Source organism: Uloborus diversus, chromosome 1 (assembly GCF_026930045.1).
Source record: "Uloborus diversus isolate 005 chromosome 1, Udiv.v.3.1, whole genome shotgun sequence".
NCBI classification, from domain to species: Eukaryota; Metazoa; Arthropoda; class Arachnida; order Araneae; family Uloboridae; genus Uloborus; species Uloborus diversus.
The window spans coordinates 226,848,393-226,872,599 of record NC_072731.1 but is presented as its reverse complement, the minus strand read 5'-3'; the positions used below and the strand labels follow the sequence as shown (position 1 = coordinate 226,872,599).

The 24,207-nt window shown below is 31.7% G+C and overlaps 1 protein-coding gene across 1 annotated transcript in view; it reads right to left on the bottom strand.

The window, feature by feature from the left end:
- Positions 1–24,207, bottom strand: part of LOC129225404 (axotactin-like) — a 92,571-nt gene that overhangs the window by 13,374 nt on the left and 54,990 nt on the right. The window contains exons 15-26 of the mRNA XM_054859917.1: positions 22,126–22,409; positions 21,128–21,301; positions 18,977–19,199; positions 16,276–16,380; positions 14,893–15,035; positions 14,039–14,290; positions 13,157–13,309; positions 10,940–11,134; positions 8,721–8,861; positions 6,238–6,400; positions 5,298–5,365; positions 3,271–3,365 (exon numbers count right to left, since the gene is read on the bottom strand). Of these exons, the coding sequence (XP_054715892.1) occupies positions 3,271–3,365; positions 5,298–5,365; positions 6,238–6,400; positions 8,721–8,861; positions 10,940–11,134; positions 13,157–13,309; positions 14,039–14,290; positions 14,893–15,035; positions 16,276–16,380; positions 18,977–19,199; positions 21,128–21,301; positions 22,126–22,409 (1,996 nt within the window). The remainder of the gene's footprint in view (positions 1–3,270; positions 3,366–5,297; positions 5,366–6,237; positions 6,401–8,720; positions 8,862–10,939; positions 11,135–13,156; positions 13,310–14,038; positions 14,291–14,892; positions 15,036–16,275; positions 16,381–18,976; positions 19,200–21,127; positions 21,302–22,125; positions 22,410–24,207) is intronic.

Genomic DNA, 24,207 nt, shown 5'->3' with positions numbered 1-24,207 from the left:
AACAATAAATATGAAAAATTGGATTGAAAATGCGCCGCAACCTTCTTATAACATTAAAGTACCAAACAAAAAAGATTCTGAATGCAATTAAATCAACATTTTGCTCTAAACTATCTGTTACATTTTTGTTTCCACTGTAAAATTTTCCTGTCATTTATCAAAAGAGTTTTCACGATTTTATCCCAATCGAAATTTTTATTTGGAAAAAGTACTTTTAGAAGTTGGTCACTTAAAGCCAGAAAATGCGACATATAGCATGCTATCCATAAAAACCGATGATCCACAAACCACTCCAACAAATTATAACAGCAAAATATAAAGTCTCAAGACATATGTTTTTCCGAAATAGAATTTAGATGCATGATTAAAAAAAAAACATAAAACTGTTTGAAGTGTAAAAGAGAAAATAAGTAAATAAAATAAGGCGGTCAAGCAATAGTTTTGCAGAAAAAAAAGCCTTACATCGACTTACATAATGCCTTTGAATTTGTTTTTAGCCAAGTATGATTGAAATTAGTCAAAGTGGCTAATATCAGCCAAGCCTGGCAACCCTAAGCAAGTATAAAATTTTAAAGCGAGAAGAGACAAATTTTCATTGTTATGGTTGCAAATCGCCTGCCTGATGCGTCAATTCAGTTTTTTTTTCAAGGCATAGCTTAATTAGACTTTATATTAAAAAATTGTTTTTTGTAAAAAATCGCGTTTTTACAGAAAAAACACTGATGTAGATGAACTTGGAATGCAAAACTACAATTAAATCCAAAATTTCATCCAAATCATTAGAGCCGTTTCCGAGATAAGAAATATATATATACCCACAAGAATTGCTCGTTTAAAGATATAAGATTTTAATGCTTGATTAAAAAACACACAAAACTAGAAAAAACAAATAAACATCTTCGTGCTGCAAAGTAAATCTGTAAACAACGTAAAAACGCAAATTTAGAAAAAAAAAGGAAGCTATTGACAAAAGCATTTGCGGAATGATCAACCAACATCAATAAATTTACATCCATTAGCTCACATATTACTGCAGGATTAATTTTTCTGAAGCAGGGCAAAAACTTGAAACTGCCGCTTCTATCCATCCTCTTCTAAGTTTTTATATTGAATTGTACTGAAAGAACTCAGAAGTAGGTGAAATTTGCCGCCCCCCCCCCCCCCCATTGCCACCTGGGGCAAGGGCCTCGGCTTGCTCCCTTCTAGATCCAGCGCTGACTGCACTGAAGAAAGGGGCTTCTAGTTCCACTAAAACATGTATTCAAATTTTTGCAAATTTGCTTTTTAATATTGTATATTAAATTTTTACTTCCACGATGCCGTTTTTTAAACCCACAAACTACCTTTTTCAGCGAAGCATTTAACATCAATCAGATTTTAAAAGTTTAATGAAAAGATCTGAAGCAATCCAGTAAAGTGATAAAAAAAGAACATTTTATGGTACAAAAAAGATTAAATGATACAAAGCAATGCAATACTTAAAGAAGGAAATAAATAAAATTAACAAGACACTGAATGAATGAAGAAATAACCATGAGAAAAGCATGACTCTTAATATGCAAAAACAATATATAAAAGTGCTGAATCTCTTAAATATTTTATATTAGATGTTTAATGATAATAAAAATGATTGTAATTTATTTTGTAGCCATACATAACAAGTAGTGGAAAGTAAAAAAGCATTGAGCAAAATCCTCAAGAACAATAAAGTCTAGGCAAAACAAATAATAAAAAGATCTTTTATTTTGAAAAAGACTGTGTCATGTAACTTATATACCAGTGATTCTACGACACAAAATATTATAACTGCTATAGTCACCAATACTAAAAAAAGCTTAAAAAATGGGGGGGGGGGAATCTAATTTGAATAATTATGCACTGTTTCCTATCTTTTGTCTATTTTTATCAGAAAAATGGAATTTCCAATCTTTCGTTTCTATCCTAATCCCGTTCTTCCTATCTTAAGCCTCCGTGATGAACTTTTTAGATTTGCATTCTTCAATGGATATCGGTGTAGGTCGATATAGATGACAATGAGAATGCTCACGTCCTCGCCAAAGAAGCCCGAGACTGTAGTCAGCTTTCCAACACTGTGACGCTTACTGATTCTGATGCAATAGCCAGTCGAAGACTGCTTCATGCTTCTTCCCAGAAGCACTCCATCCCTGCCCTAAACTGTAACTGTACTATCTCTACAGCCATTGCCAGGCTGAAGACCAAATACTTCAAGGGAATAAGGATATATCCCAATAGTCATCCAAGCTATAGGAGCAGTGCTCACTGCACATACATTGAACTCTCTCCCAATCATATTTTTGACTGCTCTAACATTTTAGCAAAGCTCTTCAGGATCCATCCTGCCCCCCCCCCCCCCCATATCTACTCATCTATTCCTTGGAAGTTATAGATGTGGCAGGAACTGTTTTGGATACTTTTGGATCAGTTTGGTTCCACTGCACTATTCCAATGGACAAGACAATGACAACAACACCTAGTAAAAATTAACATTAATACTGTTTTGGATACTTTTGGATCAGTTTGGTTCCACTGCACTATTCCAATGGACAAGACAATGACAACAACACCTAGTAAAAATTAACATTAATTTTGACGAATGGTATTTGCTTGAACCAAACCAAAAGAAACAGGATAGAAATTTTGAATGGACATGGAAGAAACGAGCATGCAAGTCCACTACTACAGAAGATAAAATAAGAAATGTTTAAAATTAAGGGAAAACATAAAATTTATAATGTCCAAACAGCAGAAGAAAAAAAAGAGAAAACTACCAGTAGAAATAAAATGCCTAAATCTGTGTGGTAAATTTATATAGTAATAAGTACATAGTAACACCCAAACATACAAATTAAATTCTGAGCTTGTCATGCATTTCATGGATAACAAATGGATACAAAAAATGAGAATATTGATGAAAGGACGCCCCAAAAAAAGTCCAAAGCTTTTACATATATGTATGTGTGTGTGTGGATATAAATGTGTGTGTGTGTGTGTGTATACGTGTGCATGTGTATTACATATATACAGTCAAGTCTGTTGATAGCGAAGCCCGTATAGTCAATTTATGGCTTGAATGTAACAGCTTTAAGTACCTTTCACGTTTTATTGTACATTATTTACTTTTTTATAATGAAATTCAAGCTGTAATTAAATATATACTTGGTCCCTTTCGGCCTTGGCTATAAATGGACAGGAATGCATAGGTATACATATAGATGTACACACACACATAATGTATTGAAACACACTTACAATTAAAGTCACTATTTCTGATTTCCATGAAAAGTAGAACCAATGCCTGTTTCCATCAGCCCATGTACTGCTTGTCTTGGCTTTTCTCTTTATAACTGAAAGGATTTAAATAGAATGAAAATGATAAAGAAGAATGTTTGACTGAGTTTGAGTTCTTATTTTGTACATTGATGTACATATATCATTTATTGTAAATGAGATAGATTGAGCATAAGTGACCTTATTAAAACCAGAAATACATTTCATAAAACCACGACATGATGCAAAATTTTCGAATGTGCCCGCTCCTTTTCACTGTTCACTGTTTTGGTACCATTTATTACGAAAATGATCTGAAAACACTGCATATATATATATATAAATATATATATATATATATATATATATATATATATATATAAAAGGATTCAAATAAAATTATCTTTATTTTCAAGATTCAGGATTGTTAAGTCAGGTGCTTTCTAGGGAGTCACCACATTCAACTAAAGTTACAACTGCAGCCATCTAACGTCGACACTAGACATCTTAACACCCAACAAAAGTAAGCAAAACAATAACATAGGTCGAAGGTTAATTCAAGTAAAAGGAAATAAAGTTCAAAGCGACACCTCTTGAGAAATTCAATTTAAGGTTCCTTAACACCATATATCACATCACCTGAGTAGCAAGGAGAGTAGTTAACTGCAAACTTAGCTATAGTGTCTTATAAGTCACACTCAAGTTACAAAGTATACCCACATCAAATATAGATTTAATATCTTTCCAAATGCATAAGATTCTCAAATATTTTATTCAGCAACTGAAAAATTGAATGATTGAGATTACTACTACAAACAAAAAGTGCCTATGCTGTGTAACCTGGGTGCGATGCCCAGAATAAATGACCATACTAACAGTCATGATTTTATATGTATCATGTTGCCTTATATATGTGTCACAAAATTTAATTTCACATTTTATTCTAATAATTCACAATAGATTTATTTGGATGAATAGTAATTAGTAAGTAGTGAAATAGAATTGCAAAATGCCAGAGAATTTTCAAAAAATAAATAAATAATAATAAATCTAGGCCCTTATCAAAATTTTGATTCAATTGAATTGTCAACACAAATTTTATTCATTAAAGATATCCATAATGAGGATTTCTTTAGCAAAAATCCTCATATGTATAACAGTGAATGATCGAGTAACGCTAACATCATCAACTATGAAACTCTGCCACGGCATGATAATTTAATAATATTTTTTTGGTAATATTTGACATACAGGAAAATGCTTTATTTTGACAGGGCTGAACTAGATCCCGTATCCTCACTGTTTTACTGGTAAGACTCATTTTAGGAGAATGAAGAAACCTAAAAATGGTCAACAATGAAAGCTATCTACTGGATTTTAGGGTTAATCCACTGGAGTTAGGATTAAAATTTCAACTATCAAAATATTACAAAACAGGCAATTGATTCGTTCAAATGTAGAAGCAATTTTTACCCATCGTTTACCGGGTAATTTTCTAGTTAAGAATAATTTCAATGGAAAATATAGTACTTCTTCTATGCCAGCGATGCCCAACCTTTTTCTTCTTGAGGGCCTCTCTTTATAACATATTAAAATCATTCTCCCGGGCCAGAATACATACAAATTTCAAAACGTATTTAATTCCGTTCAAAATAATATGAGAAATAACGGAAAAGGAAAGAAAATTACAAACCAATTATTGTTTTTATTAATTTATTATATTAATGTATGATTTTCAGAAACCAATTTCTGAACGTTTGGCTCAAAATTTGTCACATTGTCAATAATCAAGCTCTTAAGTTTGTAACATTGAACAAAACAACGGGCCACAGAGATCAGCTTCACAGGCCAGATATGGCCTGCGGGGCTTAGGTTCAGCACCACTGTTCTATGCCATTACATATTTTGAGGATTTGAAAATAATTTAAAGGGAATGTAAAATCTACTGTTGCTTTAGAAACTAATTTAGTCGTGCAAAGCATTTGAAAACAGATAAACAAAATAACTACCAGCTTGACCTATCTTCTCTTCAACTAGCAATGAATTATCTTCAGTTATTCCAATAAGAATATATTTTCTGAAAAAAGGGATGAAAGCATTTACAGAAACATTTCAAGCAAGACATTTGCATAATATAATGAAAAACAAAATAATTTTGTTTAAAAAAATAAAAACAAAAAATTGAAAATTTTGTTCTAAACTCTGAGAAGCAATGTAAAAATACAAATAATTTACAAATGAATCATCAGTGAATAAAAATGAATTAACAATTGGTACGTGAAATACATCGCCAGCTCAGTCATTTCCAGCCGAGGACTGCAGTTTCGTGCTTATTAGCACTCATCAGCCCGGCATAGGAAAGTGACTGAGCTGGAGATGGAAAACCTCTTAAGGAAGTTGGTAGCAATTGGTAGTTAAAAGCACAAAAAAAGAAAAGAAAAAAAGATGAAACCTTGATAATTTTAATGTTCTTTCATACGTGCTGGAGCACCAGAAAAAGGGGGGGGGGGTTAAAGAAGATGCAGGGGACAGATTAGGAGGGCAGCTTTCCTACAGTTAATTTTTCTTTTAACTGAGCTAATGAATTTCAATATCATTATTGGTTAAAGGACCTTCTCTAAAAAAAAATTTACACAGCACAAAAATCGGGACAGATGGTCACAGCTGATTCTCTCCTTCCAATTCAAAGCTCAATTTCAAATTCTATGAAATGTTAACATGAGAAAAATATAAAACACACTTATTAAGTCAATCTTATTTCTTTAAACACAGGATTCAATTAACACTACCATTTTTTGATCGAACATTAGTTTTGAATTTAGAAAAATAGAGAGGCAAAGCCATATTACTTTTGAAAGGGAGAGTTTACAAGCCGACTATGTACCCCTTATATCATTTTTAATTGCACTTTTAACCATGTTGTATTACTTTACTTCTCAAAAAACATACTTTTCTTGGAACTGAGTGAAGAAAAGCACTTGGAAAGATTTAATTCTGGCATCAGTAGAGAATGCTAGTCTAACAGCAACACTGGATAGCATTTCCTGATTGATTTCTTCTTCATTAAATGCATATTTTATAGTTGTTTTACCATCGAAATTGCCACCAATGTCTAAAAGGCAAAAAGGGAAATTTAAAACAAGTTGATCAAAAATGCAATGCATGATTCATTTTTTCATTAGCCGTTAGGGCTGGGCAATATACCGATATATTGTAATATATCGATATATATTTATTACCAAGGTAACGATATTCAGATTTCAATCTGTCTGATATAGCATGGGACCGGACTTACCTAAGAAGTAAATGAAATAATGACTTAAAAATACATATTTATTCATAATTCTTTGTGCTTAATGAGTGGATCATACCTGCCTACTCTTCCAGATTTTCTAGAAGTTTTACGGGTTTTCATATCTTTTTCCATAGTTCTGATTACGAGCAAAATTTTAGAGTGCTTTCGTGCTTTTCAGAACAAAAAAATTGTATCTCACCAGTTTTGGCGTTACGAGCATTTTGAAGAATGGCAACTAGTACAAGAGGAAAGCAGATGCACAAACATTTCAATGTTTTTATAGCAATACTCCTTTAGATACAAAGTGAAACGGAATGATAGGACTAACATTTTCATGGCCTCCAAGCATTAGTGCATGTTATTTTTCGTTCACAAGTATTTCTCATCCATAGGATACACTTTTTTTTTACTCCAAAACTTGCCATGATATTAGCATACCTGCAACATCTACTGGGAAAAAATCCAGCAGACGACTAAAAAATTCAGTAGATGATTACAATGGATTTTTTATTGTTATTTACGGAAGAATAGGGATTTTTTTATCATCCTTCTTATAGTATTTTAGTAAAATGTTCCTTACATCATAAAGTGGAACCTGTGAAGTTGACAGTCCTTGTAAGTTGACCACCTGTCTAAGTTGACAGTTTTTTTCAGGCACGAAATTAGCCCTTATCATATAAATCAACCTCTGTAGGTTGACCACCTGTTTAAGTTGACCACTAAAGTAGTGCACCGCAAGTGGTCAACTTACACAGGTTTCACTGTATACACATTCAAGAGAAATGATCAAAGTCCAAGAATCTCCCAGAAAAACCAGTAGAGATGGAAGTTACGTATTAGTCTGTGTCTTAGGAGTGAAGAGTAAAAAGTAGTAATAAGAAACAAGTCCATTTGAGGAAAAAAAATACTATTAAACATTTTTTCAAACATTTAGAGCAGTAGAATATGAAAATTGAATATGATTTCAGCAGTAGTGACAGTGATGATACTTATGGAATTCAATGTTGAACAATATTTGCTAATTTTCAGGCAACAGTTCAAGTTAAATACAATAACATAACAGTTCAGTTAAATACAATAACAAAACAGTTCAGTTAAATACAATAACTAAGACAATACTTGGTTCATCTGTCTGATCTTTTTAATTAACTCTAACTTTATAACTCATGGTGTGTCTATGGACTTTTGTACTTCACAGGCTGGGAAATACAGTATCTAATAACTGAGAAATGATTTTATACCAATCAGATAATACATTTATTTAACTTTAGACATTGATTTGAAATAGAAACCTGGAAAACTTAATGGCCATAACAAACTTTATATTTCCCAGTCGCTATTAGCGAGCATCGAGGATCATCAACCTTCTGGTGCAGAACCTGAAACTCTCCAGGAGCCATGATCTAACTACATACAAATTAAACAACCTCAACCCTAGCTGCAAGCACCAGGTAGCACTGGAGCATATGGTATATGAAAACTAAAGGAATTTTAATGTGGCCAGTCTACATTGGAAAGTCTAATTTGATTTAAGAGTTGTATGCATAATTACATAAAGCTGTACACCAATATATTTTTCCGTGTTTTTTTTTCTTTCTTCTTCTTTTGGTGCGATTTCTGCAATTTCTCTCTACATTTATGAGCTATAAAAACTATTTTTGATTTATTTGAACAGTATGTACATTTTATAAAAATTAACAGGCAAAAGACCAATGAAAAATAACTGAATTCTAGTGGCGACTAATTTTAGGTGAAAGGGAAATTTACTTTTCCAGAAAAGCGGTCTTGAAACAGGGTTTCAGCACCAATGCACTTTTTGTACGACACCAATATATTGAGCTTAGTCAACATTTCTTTATACTGAAAATTTTTAAGAACCAGTTTTCATGATTTTCAACTATCTGATTTGTTTTTTAAATATTTATAAAAGTTATGTCTATAATTTCTTGATTTTTTTTCACTAAATATATATATATATATATATATATATATATATATATATATATATATATATATATATATTATAATTCTAGTTATTCCAGGCTTGCTAGACACGATGAACATTTAGGTAGAAAAAGAAAATAAAGCATATTATCCTATTCCATAACACAGGTGAGCACCTTAAATTGGAAATAACCTTTCTGGCATGCTTCTCCTGTATATGATGTCAATGAACAATCACACGAGGTAACATTCTCCTCCCAATGCTCGATGCAGAGACCTTCATTGTTGCAGGGGCGGAAGTCGCACATCATGGAACAGCCAGGCCTTACAGTTCCTGAAAAAAATATCAGCTGCTTGATTATAAAGTAGGATAAATAAATCATTATGATACAAGAGTTTAATCAGCGAGAGAAAGAAAAGTCAGGGTTCCCAACATATTTTTGGTTTGTCCCTAGCGAAAAAGCAACTTAAATTCTGAATAAGCTACTTGAAAAAACATTCAATACCAAAATTTTTAATCTATCATAACACATAATTGTTTTCGAAGTTATGATTTTGCAAATTTTATTGTACTAACGTGAAAGGATAAATTTCACAGAAAATAATTTATAGTCTTCAACAAAAAGCTTACATTAGCCAGGATAAGGGTGGTACCCTTTTCCATAATAGGTGTATCATAGCTCATTTTCAAAAAATGTCACCAAAATGGTCTAAATAAAGCTGTTATTGCATCATCAACCATTGATAAAATCAATATTGCAGGAATTTAAAATTTCATATTTAATTTCTAAACAAAGGAATTCATTTATTAAAACTTCTAATTATGCAATTTAAAAATTTTTCAGCTGTTTTTTGCAATAACATTTTGATTTAAAAACTTATTGAAATGTAATCAATGAAAAATCACTTTTTATGGGTATAGAAGTGTTGGCTTAGCATTGAAAGATGGCTCTTCAGCTTTTAATGAAGCTTGCATGAAACGCTTCTTATTCTAGAGGAGCTGGCAGACATCTCTTCATTAATCTTCAATCATTAATTGGATGCTATATAACTCATTTAAAGAGTAATAAGCTTGGTTATTATTCGGTCTTCATTACATTTTTGTGTCTTGCGGCATGTGTCCCCCCAGGGCCGTCGAGAGGGGGGGGGCAAGCCTATGCATTGCACAGGGGCCCGTGAAAGATTGAGGGGCCCGCGAAGCGAGCCTAAGATAAAGATAAATCCACCCCCTTAAAAAAACTATTTAGTTTGAAGGAAGTTTTTCTCCTAGAGTTAAGATTAATAGTTAAGATTATTAGTTTTCAATCGTTGTGAACTCAGTGAAAGTGATCAGGCTCGATCACTTATACGATCAAGTATTAAAATGTCAGAGATTGGAAAGTACAAATGAACTGCTTTGAATAATTTTAATTGTTCTAGAGGCCTTGAAAATAATTTAAAAAGTTTCTGATACTGCTTGAAAAGTGCTTCAATTTTAATTCCCATCAGTTGTATAAAGTATGATTTGTCCAAATGGTTAGGCTGTTATTTCCACCATTTCTTTTAAAGCATATTTTAATCTTGATCGTTTTTCAGTTAATTCAGTGTTCCGTTTGTTGTTGAGTTGTTAAGAGATGATAGAAAACTAATTATACCGATAGTCGATGTGAGCAAGTGACAATGCGTCATCGTTTCTCCCTCGTCGGTCTTCCTCTCTGTCGATTAATATCAACGATTTGTCGAACCACGAGCAGTTTGTGTTTTGTATTGTTTTAGTTTGCAAAAGAGTAAAGTTTAAGAAATTTTTTGTTTTCCTTTTTTCTTTCCTCATGTTTCTGTAGTTCCTATTATTCCATATAAGGCCTCCAAATGCAGAAATTTGTAGTGTTTTTTTCAAAAAAATTCCCGGGGGGGAGAAACCCCCGGACCCTCTAAAGTTGGAGATATCCTACCCTCAACCCAAAGGAGATCCCTGCATCACTCTCCTGATATCCCTCCTCCTCCAAAAAGGTAAAAAATCGCAAATAAATTTTAAATATTTATGTGAAAACGGTGCCTAAAAATAGGAGGTTAAAAATTTAGTAAAAAGTTAGGGGCCCTGAAGAAAGTTGCATAGGGGCCCATAAATCCTGTCGGCGGCCCTGTGTCCCTCACATGCAATATGGAGGGATGGGGGGCATACCCTTGTTTGGTTAGGCTATCCAAAACATGTTTTGGATTTACAATGAACCCCTTTTAAACGCAGAAGAAACAAGTTTGTTTTTGCTTCAAATTAGGCATAAATATAGCTACAAAAAAATTTGCAATTGTTCAAAAAAAAAAAAAAAAAAAATTTAAAAATCAGGAATAAGAAAACCTATGCTGTGCTATTAGACAGCTACATTATTAATTTCATCCATTAAATTATTTGAATATTGAAGTAAAAATATTCACCATATTTTGCATCAGGGTTCTCAGATTGTGCAGCTGCTTCTAGATCGAATAGTTCATCCCCGATTCTAAACCCCTGTATGCAACCAGTGAAACCCCGTTTTGTGAAATTTGTTTCAGTTCCACTGCCAACGTGACCCAGGAACACTTCACTGTGATCAATAGTTCTGTAAGTCCCTCTCGATGGGAAAACAATTTCTGGAAGAAAAAAAAGAGACATTAACATTTAGACTAAATTTCATACTGTATGTGAGAAGCAATAGATGTTTCAAAAAATTCTTTTTATAAATGAGAAAATACAGAAGCAAACATGCTAATAACAACAATATGAGTGTGCTTAAATAGGAATAAACTCACTTTTACACAAGTAGCATTTCCTCCCTAATACTAGTTTGAACCAGGGTTGGGGTTTTGGACAGAACTTATGGTTTTTACCATCCAAAACTGTTTAAAACTGCAAAAATATCTATAAGTGTCTTCGAGTCCAAAAGTATGCTAAAGCTAAAGGGCTCTAACCAGATCAATTCGTACTTACTGGAGTATTATTAATGAATAAATATAAATTAGTTGTAATTAATGAATATTTGATGATATTATTCTCTAAAATGTTCATTTTCAAAAATATTTTATCCACAAAAAATGCTAATAACTCTATAACATAAAAACTTCTGTATGTAAGAGTATTATGTTATGAAAATTAATTTTCAACAATATCAAAGTAATTAATTTCAATTCCATTTATAACTCAAAGGAGCGATAATGTGTAATTGCAATAATGCAAAAAAGGCGAAGGTTTTTACATGGTTTCTGCATAATACTTTACATGATGTTTTAAACAAAAATTCTTTCATCATGGATCGAAGAACAATGATGACAAAATTTAAGCCCTGATATCTTAAAATTAATGTAATTTTTAATAGTTTCCCTAGATTAGGTTGATGGTAATTTAATTTCAGATCATGAAATGGCGCTATAGTCATTTCATCTTCTTCACTATAATAGTGAAGAAAAGAAAAAGTACTCCAAAGCTGTAAAAAAGTCAAATGTGTAGTTTTTCTTCAGATGAAAAATTACCATTTATTACATTTAAGTCAATAATTGTACTATTTTTTGAACACTCTCATTTGCACACACTCACATTTTTGTAGGAAATTTGGCTACTATGTATGAAAAAAATGTTACAGTGGAACTTGATTAATACGAAATGTCAAAAATCCATGAATTTGTTCCTATTAGCCGTTACTTGTAACAACCCTGAAGTAGTGATTCTGCACAAAATTGAAAAAATGCTTGCCTATATTTTTAAAATATTACTATTGATGCACACACTGTAATGAAATTATTTGTACATTCAGAAAAAATATCACTTATTTCTTATAAATGAATGTTTTTGGAAAATATTGAAAAGAATAGGACTTCTACTACCAAACAAAATAGCAACAATTTCTAAAGATAGAAAATTACAGTATTCAACCACGAACATTTTGAGTAAAGATGTCAGAAATTTTTGTGCATCTTAGCTGAAACATTCAGTTTAATGCATGCATTATGCATGAAATTTTTAATGCAATTAGATAGCAAAACAAACTTAACGAACAAAATGTTCGTTTTAGCTGTGATTTCATATTAAACAAGATCGTATTAAGAGAGTTCAACTTTATTTAAATTCATCTGTACTAATTGAAATTTTTAATGAAGCATTTGCAACTTTTATGTAACTAGATTAGAATCAACAGTATAAGTTTTATGTGCTTAAAAAAAAAAAAAAATAGCACTCCAATGTTCAAATTCAATTAATTTTTGATACAAATTATTACTTTCAGAAGGTTAAAAACTACATAACTAAATAATTTGTATTCAAATAATATCACAACAAGATACATAATTCATCATTTCACAAATTCAACAATAGAGTTTGACACGTTTTTACAATTATAAAAAACAAAAAATGAGCAAAAGCTAAAATTTTACAAATATTTAAAACTTCAAAATTTTCAAATTTTTTTAAAAAGTTGAAAATCTTAATGCCTGTTTCTAAATCCATCTGAAAATCACTTTTTGTTTACTCAATCAAATGTAATAGCTCTAGAAATATTCCAACTAATTTTTATTTCAGCTGTTGTGAGCATTGAGCTAACTTTAATACATATCTATCAAACATGGTGCCTGATAATGAACAATTGAACAAACAGTGCATAAGATATTTCAATCAAACTGTACCTAAATGTTCCCCTTGATTCCATGGCTTTCTAAAATATCTGCCAACAAAATTCATCACAACATCAGCAGTTGTGTTTCCATCATTAACAAAAAGCGTAGTACGTTGCAACTGCCTTTCAACTTTTATTTGTACAGGATATCCATTAGAAAGATCTGAAAAAAATTAGCAATTATTAAGGAACACAAAGTCTGATAACAAACAGCATTTCAGAAAGTAACTGTATAGTATGAAAACTTTTACTTTTTCTTTCACAATCGTAAGAGAAAAAAAATCAAAAATCAAAATTTAACACTTTTAATTTCTTATAATCATATGTTCTGCATAAGATCTAGTATAACACACAAGAAATACTTATTTTTCATAAAATGTAACCAAACTGCTTGCTAGCAACGAAAATGTAAGGACTTTATAACACTTCTTTGAATACAAAAAAAAAAAAAAGTTATACTGAAACACAACAAAAGAGAGATGCACAAAAATGCTTATTAAAAATATAAAATAATAATTTTAAAGTTTTAGTAACACTTTATAATGCTGAGGAAAATGTAATAAAATAACTAAGAGATACAAAACCCTCAAGGTACACCATGTTTTACAAACAATTTATTTTCATTTATAAAAATTTTAAAGGCAATGACCTCAACACATTTTTATGCTGAGTTTGAAACAATGCTTTTCATAAACTTAGAAATAATTTTTCAGTGACTACAATTGATAGATTTGCTATTGTTGTTGTAAGAATGTTGTAAGGTGTGTTGTTGCAAGATTTGTTGTTTTCAATTGCTCAAACTTGCTTGATTAAATGGTAAAACTACAAAACATTTTATACAACAAAACTAACAAAAGTAAATCTAAAAAAATTACAATACATTAATACAAACCTGGTACTTCCACATGCAACTGATATACAGTCCGGTCTGAATTAAATGTGAAATATACATTTTTATTTGCAAAATGTAGTTGTACAAAATTGTTGAAGTTGTCAAAGGCGTATAGTAAAATTCCTTCCTTCTCAAAGGTTCGAAAACTAAGCAAAAGATTCTTTTCCAAAACAGGATTTGTTTCACTGCCTTCTGTTTTGTGATGATAAAATGACTTGGGAGTCACAATCGTCATACCATTCATATTAACATCTGAAATGTAAATAACTTATCAATAAAAGGAAAGTTGAAAAAAAAAAAAAAACATTTGGAAAGCATATGTTAAAATAATTTTCAAATTTACATATATAATTTCATACTACAATGCTTTGCTTTTCAATATTTGAGATTTTTAGACCAAATGAAAGGGTAAAGAATGCAACTTTATCAGGACAAGATTTATTTCTTAAACAAACATTTACTTGCAAAAATTTTACTTGCTTTTGGACACATTTGCTGAACTTGGATTTGAATTTTAAGTCACTCAAACATTATGATTTCAGAAAGATAATTAAAATAAATAAGATGTATCTACAAAATATCAGTTACTTAGCATTTTAATGCCTAATAAATATTTAGATTATGAAAATTTTTAGTTAATTTGATATTTTTCTTCCTACTGAAGACTGATAATAGAAATGCCCATATTTTCAGCATATATCGAGACTAGTAAAATGACTGAGAATTATTAAAAGAAAAGCATGTCCAAAAACCAAGTCATGTTGTAATCAGAAGGGGAGAATACAGATTACATGAGAGAAATTGAAAGGAAATTTTAGCATTGCATAGGTAATGAAAATTTAAGTAATTCTTACTTTGGTCGCAGTTTTTGCCAGAGTGAGCAAATGAATTAACACATTCACATGAATAGGATCCCCAATATTCAAGACATGTAGCTCCATTCTGACAAGGATTTGAGGCACAAGAAGGCTGACATCCATGCACAATAGCTGATTCACTGATGAAGACAAAAACTTTGTATAGAAACATATTTTTTTTATGTTAACTAACTGAAAACCCCAGATTTATAACAACAGAGTCCATCAGAAAAATACATACACACTTTAAGGAACAAAAAGTAGGTATTATCTGTGTGTTTACTTACATTTAAATACTGAACACATATGGTGTACAACCTTTAGTTTAGCATATGGTTACTTTAAATGTTCAAAATGTTGATAGCTAGACCAACATGCTTCGGCAAGAAATTATAACGTTATGTGCAGCAATCTCCACTGAAACATTGTCTGATGTAGTTAAGGCGACCACTCGTCATTTCCTTATACATCTAGATGTCAACGCGCAACATTTTGAAGATTTAAAGTAACCATGTGCTAAACTGGAGGTTGCAAAACACGTATGAACAATATTTAAATGTAACATAAACACACTAGTAATACTTTTCGCTCCTTAAAGTGTTTATACATTTTTCTGATGGACTTTCTACTTAAAAACTGCATAAAAAGTAATTTCCCTCAGATATTGCTGTTGGTCTGCAATGAGTTAAAATCTGCAGTCATTAGTTGTTACCTTGCATTAGTTACCCAGAGTTTAAGTATGTATTCCATAGTGTTTTGTTTGCTTTTAGAATGTCATGGATAATTTTAGATTTGCTAATTAAAATTTTAAAAATTCAAAAAAAAAAAAAGTACATCTACAAAGCATAACCTGCAAGTTGTTCTTTAATTTGACCAGTTTCCAGTTTTGTTTACTTTTAATTTTGGACAACTTTTAGTGCATTTTGTGTGTTACACTCAAATACAGCAAATAAACATAAGTATTAAAAGAGGCTAATAGAGAAATTCTTGAAAGCTTCCATTGCTCATGATTTCTTTCTCTCCTCATACAGTTTATTTTGAAAGGAGAAAAAGGATAATTAAATTAATACATCATCAGAAATTCAAAAAAAAAGCTCATGTAATATGAAGTTCTTTACAAAAGTAATACATATAATAAAATAATTAAAGCATTTAAAAAGGCTGATTTTATTCAATCAATTTCGAGAAAAGTCTGGTTTTATAATCATATTTTTCATTTTATTTATCTATTTATTTATTTGAGATGGTGAATTTTCTGAGACAAACACGCAACCAAACACTGCCTTGGCTAATTACAAAAAGCAGCCAAATATGCTTGTTTTTTTAGCAACAAATTAAAACTAGATTTATATTTTCTTAAGAACCTATTAATATACTCACCTTCTAGTCATGTGCTTATACAGATCCACTACAACATCGTTGATAACAAGTCCTCTAAAACAACCGATGAATCCCTCCTTGATGGCAGAGTCACCAGCAACTAATCTAAATAGCATACATCATTTGAAACAAAATGCTATAATTTTTTTCTGACTTAGATGCTGATATACGAAAATGAAACGCTCAGTAAAATGTACAAGGTTCTTTTTCTCCATATCAACGAAAACATTGTACAGAGAAAGTCAACATATTTCTGCTACAGTTATATGAGATTCTATTGCACACATGAACTTCTTAACGTTTAAACATACTGTGAAAAATTCATTATTTCAAACTACAGTCGGATCCCAACTTGCGCAAGCAGGGGTAGAAGTGTTCGACTTGTCGCATATAGGACATTTTCCACAAGAAATATAGGACAAATATAGGACACGTTATATGAATAGTTTCGCTATGAAAAAAGAAATAATACATACATATATATATATATATATGTTATTTAGTTATTTTTATCAATGATTTTGTTTAAAAAAAAAAAACCCTCAAACAAAATTATAACTTACACACTGAAATGACTTTCCTGTAGTTGAAAGAATAATTTTTGAAAAAACTGTACTTTATAGACAAAAAAATGTGAACAAAGTGAAATCTATTGATAATTAATGCAGCAACTCACAAGTTTTGCAGGGATAGAAGTGTCACAAATATAGTTTATATTAATAAATAAAAACCGTCTTTGTGTTGAGAACTAACCGGAAATAACCAATGCTTTGTAGCACAAATATACAGATATTTTGTGCTATAAAATTCCACAAAAAGAAAAGATTACAAAAAGAATATTAGAACATTTCGATCTGAAAATGCACAGAACACAAAAATATGCCTGCGAAAACAAAAACCACCCTGGAAATCAAAACAAACGGCTGTTGCCAAACACAAAATTCTTTCTTCAGACTTCGTTCTCCAAACTCCACCCACTACAGTGATATCATATTGCTGTAGCCAATGAGAGAAGATGCTTGTTGCAAGATGCAATCAGTTGCGTTTTTTAATTTGAAATTCGTTTGCACACGTACTTTCGACGAAAAATCCGAAGTCAGATAGTTTATTTACTGTTGTTTTAAAAAAATAAATTGGATAAAAAAACGGGAATATAGAAAATATAGGACATTTTCCAAAAATATAGGAAATATAGGACGATTTTGATGCTTTTTTTGAAAATATAGGAACTATAGGATATATAGGACCACTTCGACCCCTGCGCAGGGGATGCGTTCCAAGACTCCTTGCGCAAGTCAACATTTTGCGTTGTGGAACAACGTACGCTTGGAAATTTTTTTAAAGCATACCCAATTATTTCAGACATGTGTTAACACCTCTCAAATTGTTTCAAACTATTTCTTAACTATATATTACTGTATCTTTTATAAAGAACTGGCTTTTTACTGTATTTTAGAAAAAAGCGTTATTATTTAACGTAAGTTACTGTTATGAAGCACGAAATCAATGATCAATGAGATACATGAATTAAAATAGTAGGGTACTAATATTAAGTACATAACTGCATTATAACAGCACTGAACAGTAGCTATTGTAAACGAAATTCTAGTTTTTAAAATGATGAAGATGATGGTTTATGCAGTGTGGGAACACCCCTCTTTCTGACTTCTTTTAGCTACATTGAAAGAGCAGCTTCCATTTTCATGATGTTTGTATTTTGCTCAGACACTTAATCTGCAAGCTTCAGTAATAAAACTAAGTTCTGATTTCCTTTTCTTGAATTTAATTGTATGTATCAAAGATAAAATCATACCTAATTATCGTGCTACCTTCAAAGCACTTTATAATTGTTCAAGCATATCAAGAATCTTTACCTTTCCTTGCATTGTCAGAAAAACTCTCTCTTTTTCTTTCCACTTTCGTCAAGTTTAGATGAAACAGATCGTTTGGGAACCATATGTAGAACGAAAAAAGGTAAATGGTTAAAGGAAAAAAGGTTAAGGTAAACTAAAGTAAAGCGTTGCGTAGACTGAAACAGTGTGTAAACTTCCACTTTTAGTGATGCTAAAGGGATGAAAGTCCATTCACAAAGAAGCCAATTCTAACGCTCCTCTGCTCTTTTCCAAAATGTTTCATGTTGCAGGAAAGCAATTTGAGTCAGCAATAAAAAATTCATTACTCCTGGAAAAACTTGCGTTATAGCGAGAAGAGCGGGATCTGACTGTATCAGAAATTATGTTTTAATACTAATATACAGTGAAGCACTGTTTATACTTTTATCTTTTATACATTTTTATCAATTACACATTTTATAATTTGGTCCATGCAGAATTTAATACATATTAACATATACCTATTATACATTTTTTCATTTATACGCTTTTTCATACAGTCCCTTCAGAAATGTATAAATGGGGCTTCACTGTATTTCAAACACTAGAGGACTTTTAACTGAAGCTTTTACAATGTTCACAAGAACAGTGTTCTATACTTAAGTGTATAAACAAAGAAAAATAAATGTAAAACAGGGAAAGAGAAAGAATAACTGCAAAAATACTATTAATATAAAATTTCAACATGAACAAGAAAAATGAATAAAGAAAGAAATGTAATTTTTATACAATAAATAAGTCATAGCAGCTGGCATGTCAGTATCATGTATGAAAAAAAGTCTTGACAATGCAAAATTCATCCAACTTACTCAGGAACTCCTCCGACAAATAGAGGACCCTCAAACGGTCCAACACCATGTGATTCCCCATAATCCACCATAACAGAATCCAAATTAACAGTGAAACGCATGTGATGCATGTCATGGTCAACCCAAACTTGCTGCCATTCACCTGAATTCAGTTTTCTCCTTGATTTTACTTTGACACTTCTTGGTTTATTGTTCAATGTAAATTCAAAAGATAGCTCATAATCTGGAAAGAGAAAGATGTAATTAATTAGTGGAAAAATTTAAATACTCACTATAAAAATTCGTGAGCAACAACTACACTTAGATGCTTAGCCAACAGAATGCTTGGGTTTATCAATAGATCTATTTCAAACAAATCTAAGAAGGCTCTTCTGCCTTTATATAGGAGTTTAGTAAAACCCCATTTGGTATATGCTGTGCAGTTTTGGTCGCCTTATCTGAGGAAAGATGTTTCTGCATTGAAAAGGGTTCAAAGAAGGGTAACTAGACTAGTAAGGGGGATTTCCGATTTAGATTATGATACCAGACTTAATAGGCTTAATATGTTTAGCCTGGAGCAAAGGAAGGTTAGAGGGGACATGATTCAGTTGTTTAAATTTATCAAAATGAATGATGTTACTGGATTGAATTTTTACATCGAAAGCAGGACAAAGGGTAATTGTTTTAAGCTATTCAAATCTCAGGCTAACCTGGAAATAAGGAAAAACTACTACTTTAGTAGGGTCGTGGGCACTTGGAATAGCTTACCAGAAAAGGCGGTAATGAGCAAGGGGGTGGATAGCTTTACGAGGGCCATTGATCTTCATTGAAGACTAATAAATTGACTAGGACCAGCCTAGCTGGGCCAAGAGCCTGTTGCTGGTCGTCATATTTGTGTTTGTATTTGTTCACTAATATATGCCCGGTAAGGTTCAAGCAATCAGTTTACACGCTATTACCAAATAAAAGCAATTTTACTACACAAATCTACCATAATTTTTAATTTTCAGATTGAACTGAGTATAAAAACAATTGAGAGAATTTCTAAGCCAAAGTATGTAATACTAAACATGAGACTTGGGACTTCCGGATAACAATGCATTATTAAATGATTCAGTTAAACACATTAGTGTTACAAATAAATAGGGAAATGACTTCATTTCATAAAACTGTTTTACCTATTATTCCCCTCTTTCATTTGATTTAAATCAATTTCAAATAAAAAAAACTAAACAGGATCCTTTTATCCTTACAGCTAAAAGTAACAACAGGCACAAGACCCAATTGAAATGAAATGAACAATATTATAAATACACTGGCAAGGCAACACATGGTTTTTTATCTCTATATAGCCCATAATTTTAATTGTATAGAAGAAATTAACTGCCAGATGCTGGTCAAAAATATATAAAGAGAGCTCAGTTCATTGTGAAATCATTTAAGATCTTGCACCAATTCTTGTTTTTCTCATTGTTTTACAGAATAGAATTTGTTTGCTCCAATAAAAATAACTAAATTCAGTTAAAATACAGAAAAATCACATACTGGTATAAATTAAAATTCAAAATTTTAAACATGAGCGGATGTCTGCTTTTTAAATTTCATGATTCAAATGTTTAAAAAGTTTATACAGGGGAAAAATAATTCTACTGAGTTTTACAGTGAAAAGCATACCAAAAAAGTTAAACAAGTATCAAGGATTAATTCAAAAACAAAAAATCCAGTGACAAAACAAAAATGTTAGCAAATATCTTGTCAAAGAAACACCAGTTCTCACAAAACTTAAGCTACCATTTCTCTCAATCAGATGAAGTACGTAAGAGAAATTATTACAGCATTTTCACAGCTCATAAAATGAAATACTGAACCAAAAATTTGCACAGACAGGCGAAAAATGTACAAATTCCAGGAAAATGCTTTTTTTAATTTGGACCCAACAATGTATAAGAAATGCGTGCACAAATTCCATGAATGGAAAGAGAGGAATTGAGAGAAATTTTCAAGCTTTTCCAGAAGTATCAGTGGTTTGTGATTTTCCTCCGACTCCCCTCCCCCCCCCCCCAACAATTTCCCAGTTTCTTGGTGTAAAGCAATCCTGCTGCATTTCTTGAGAAGCAAAATTTTAATGACATGCAAAAAGGAAGTCATTCATTAAAGCCAATAACAACATACCATTTGTAAGCAGCACTCTAAGATATCCATGAGCAGTATGTAATGAAGACTGATAAATCAATACTGCCTGACTGTTAGATGTTCTGAAGCTGAAAGCAATGTCTCCCCTTCGCCAACCAGGAACTTCAATGTAAGAATTCCATGTCTTGAAGGTTATCACATACTCTTGAGTATCTAGAAATAAAGAACCCTTTAATTCAATTCTGTGGAATCACGCAGCATAAGAGACATGAAAAGTGAACACAGAATCTTTGATTCACCTGCATAAAAAAAAGTCCCATGGAGTTAAATCAGGATAATGTGTTGGGCCATTGAAGAAGTGGATTGTTACCTTCTGAAGCTCATCATAAACTATGACATTGCAGAATTAAAACTTGTAGAAATACTTTACTAAGTAATATAAACTTCAATGGAGCACTTGAAATAGTTTTTTTTATAACCCTTTAACCTTCTGACACTGTGGAAGTAATTCTGTGGCCACATGTATTGTGTCAATATAATGTGGAGGCAGTAGTTTACTTGTGTTTCATTCTCAACAAAACATATTATGGATAGCTGTATTTGGCTATTATTCAAAGTCTTGATTCTGACTGAATCAGAAAAGATGTAAATCCTATTAAAATCAATAGGACATATGTCCTTTCTAAAATCATCATTTAAATTCAGAATGAATGACTTGCATATCATTCCACTGAAATCAATTATTTCAGTATCATTATTACTTTTTTAATTTGTTACATTTTAAATTTTTTATCTTATTTATCTTTTATAATCCTTGAAGGTTTAAAAAGTAAAAAATAAATAGGATTAAAAATTCAAGGAATTTTTTTTTAATCCTTAGAATACATTTTCTTTTTTACTTAATGGCTTAGTAGATATCACACTAAATCAGTATACTTTTGGAAAAAACAAACTTCACAGAAAGTAATGAAATAGTGATTGAAAAATGTAATATGTAAAAAAGAAATAGTCTCATGAACTCATCCTTTCAGATTTACCTGTTTCAACACACTCTAGAGGTCCCAAAGTAAGCCTTCCTTCTGCAGTAGACTCTAGGTCATCGGGCTGCAAAATGTATATTCTAGTAATACCCAGATGACTTGGGTTAGTGTACTCCCCTTCATCTACTCGCCAGCGAGCATCTGTAATATCACAATTGCATAAAAGAGAAGTGTTGGCACATGTCCTTGTTTCTGCACATTTACAACCTTCAGATTGGCTCCCAATGCTAGTGATGTAATCTTTGCTTCCAGATGACTCCATCCAGGTATATGTACGTAATCTTCCAGAGGGAGAATAAAACAGTTTGAATAATCATTTTGAGCAATGAAATTTTGAAAATTTATCAAGTAATGAAAGCAGAAAGATAAAAAAAAAAATACTAAACCTGATTTAATCCAAGAGATTACTAGGTAAAAGTAAATGACATTTTTAGAATTGGAAAAAAAGCATACATTTACACATAATATAATACAAAACTAGAATCAATGGGAATTTAGATTACAATTTTAGGCTTAGAATGCTTAATCTGTATGTATTGAGCAAAAAAGAGTAAGGGGAGATGTGGCTCAGTTATTTAGTTTATTTAAATGGAAGATTTTGATGGGTTAAATTTCTGCCTAGATGGTAAAACTAGAGGTCATTATTTTAAACTATTCAAATCCCCAGCTAATTTTGAAATCAGGAAAAATTACTTCTTTGATAGAGTTGTAGGCATTTGGAACAGTTTACCAAACCAGCTGCTACTTGAAATGGGGAGAACAGTTTTAAAAGAGCTCTTGATCTACATTGGATATTGATAAATTGACTAGTATCAGCCTAGCTGGGCCCTGAGCATGGGCGTAGCCAGGGCTCACATTAGAGGGGGTAAGGGCAAGTAGGGGAAACCCGATGGGAGGTTACAGGGGCTCACTGTGACCTCCCAAAGAGTTTTTATTCAACAAATTTTGACTGATGATTAAAAAAATTTGGTAACAGTGAGAAAGTTTTGCAATCATGGGTGCAACCAGGGCTAATGTTAAAGGGGGGAAGCAGGGTTTTCTTGATGTGAGATCAAGGAAGGTCACTGTGCCCTCCCAAAAAGTTTTATCTGACAAATATTGACTGATGATTTGAAAAATTTTGTAACAGTGTGAAAGTATTGCAATGCTGCAGTCATTTTTCAATCTTTTTTTCATGATACCTGATGTCTCTTTTCATAGATGTCGGAAAGTATGCATGCTTGTATTTTATTTATCTCTTTTTTATTCATTCAGTAAAATTCGGAGTTTCATCCAGTAATTTAAGAATTTTCTCCTCCTAAAAAGTTAGGTACGGGACGCCCCTAGAGGCAAGGATACTTCTGTCTTCTAAAAAGTAATTAAGTAGACATAACAATGCAATATATGCAAAAGGCCTAAAAATATGCGTATAATTCAATTTAAAAAAATGCTTGAAATTGGATTTCCATTAAAATGAAAGACTAGTGTAACATAACAAATTAAGCATGTTCTGAGCAGGGGTGCCCCAAACATAATATTTGGGAAAGGTGGGGATTCTCAATTAACCAAATGAAGTTCGAAAATTACTGAATAATAAAATACCAACTTGTTCACATGCGCAAACATATAATGAGAGAAGAGATCAAGCATCTTAAAAATAAAAAATAAAAAGAAGGGGGGGGAGAGGCAAAAAAGAAGTTTTTTGGTAGGTCACTTTGAAATCCCAATGGGGTGCCCCTTGCTCTGACCTAGGGAGGGGCAGTTGTCCTCCCTGCCCCCTTCACTTGGCTAGGTCCATGGCCCTAAGCCTGTTGCTGATAATCACTTTTGTACATGTACAGTAAAACTCCTCTAATGCAGACACTAACAGGACAATTTTTTTTGTCCGCAACAGAGGAGTGCCTGGGGTTTTACTGTATTTATATTTATAATTTAATCTCTTCTAAATGCTGAAGCATTTTTTTACCTTTAAATTTGAGCAGTTCAAAAGCTTAACATATAAATTTGCTAAAGACTTTAAAAAGTAGCAATCTTAAACTGAAACAAAACGTGGAAAAAAAATCATGCAATATAACAACAAAAATATCTTTCAGAGTAAAG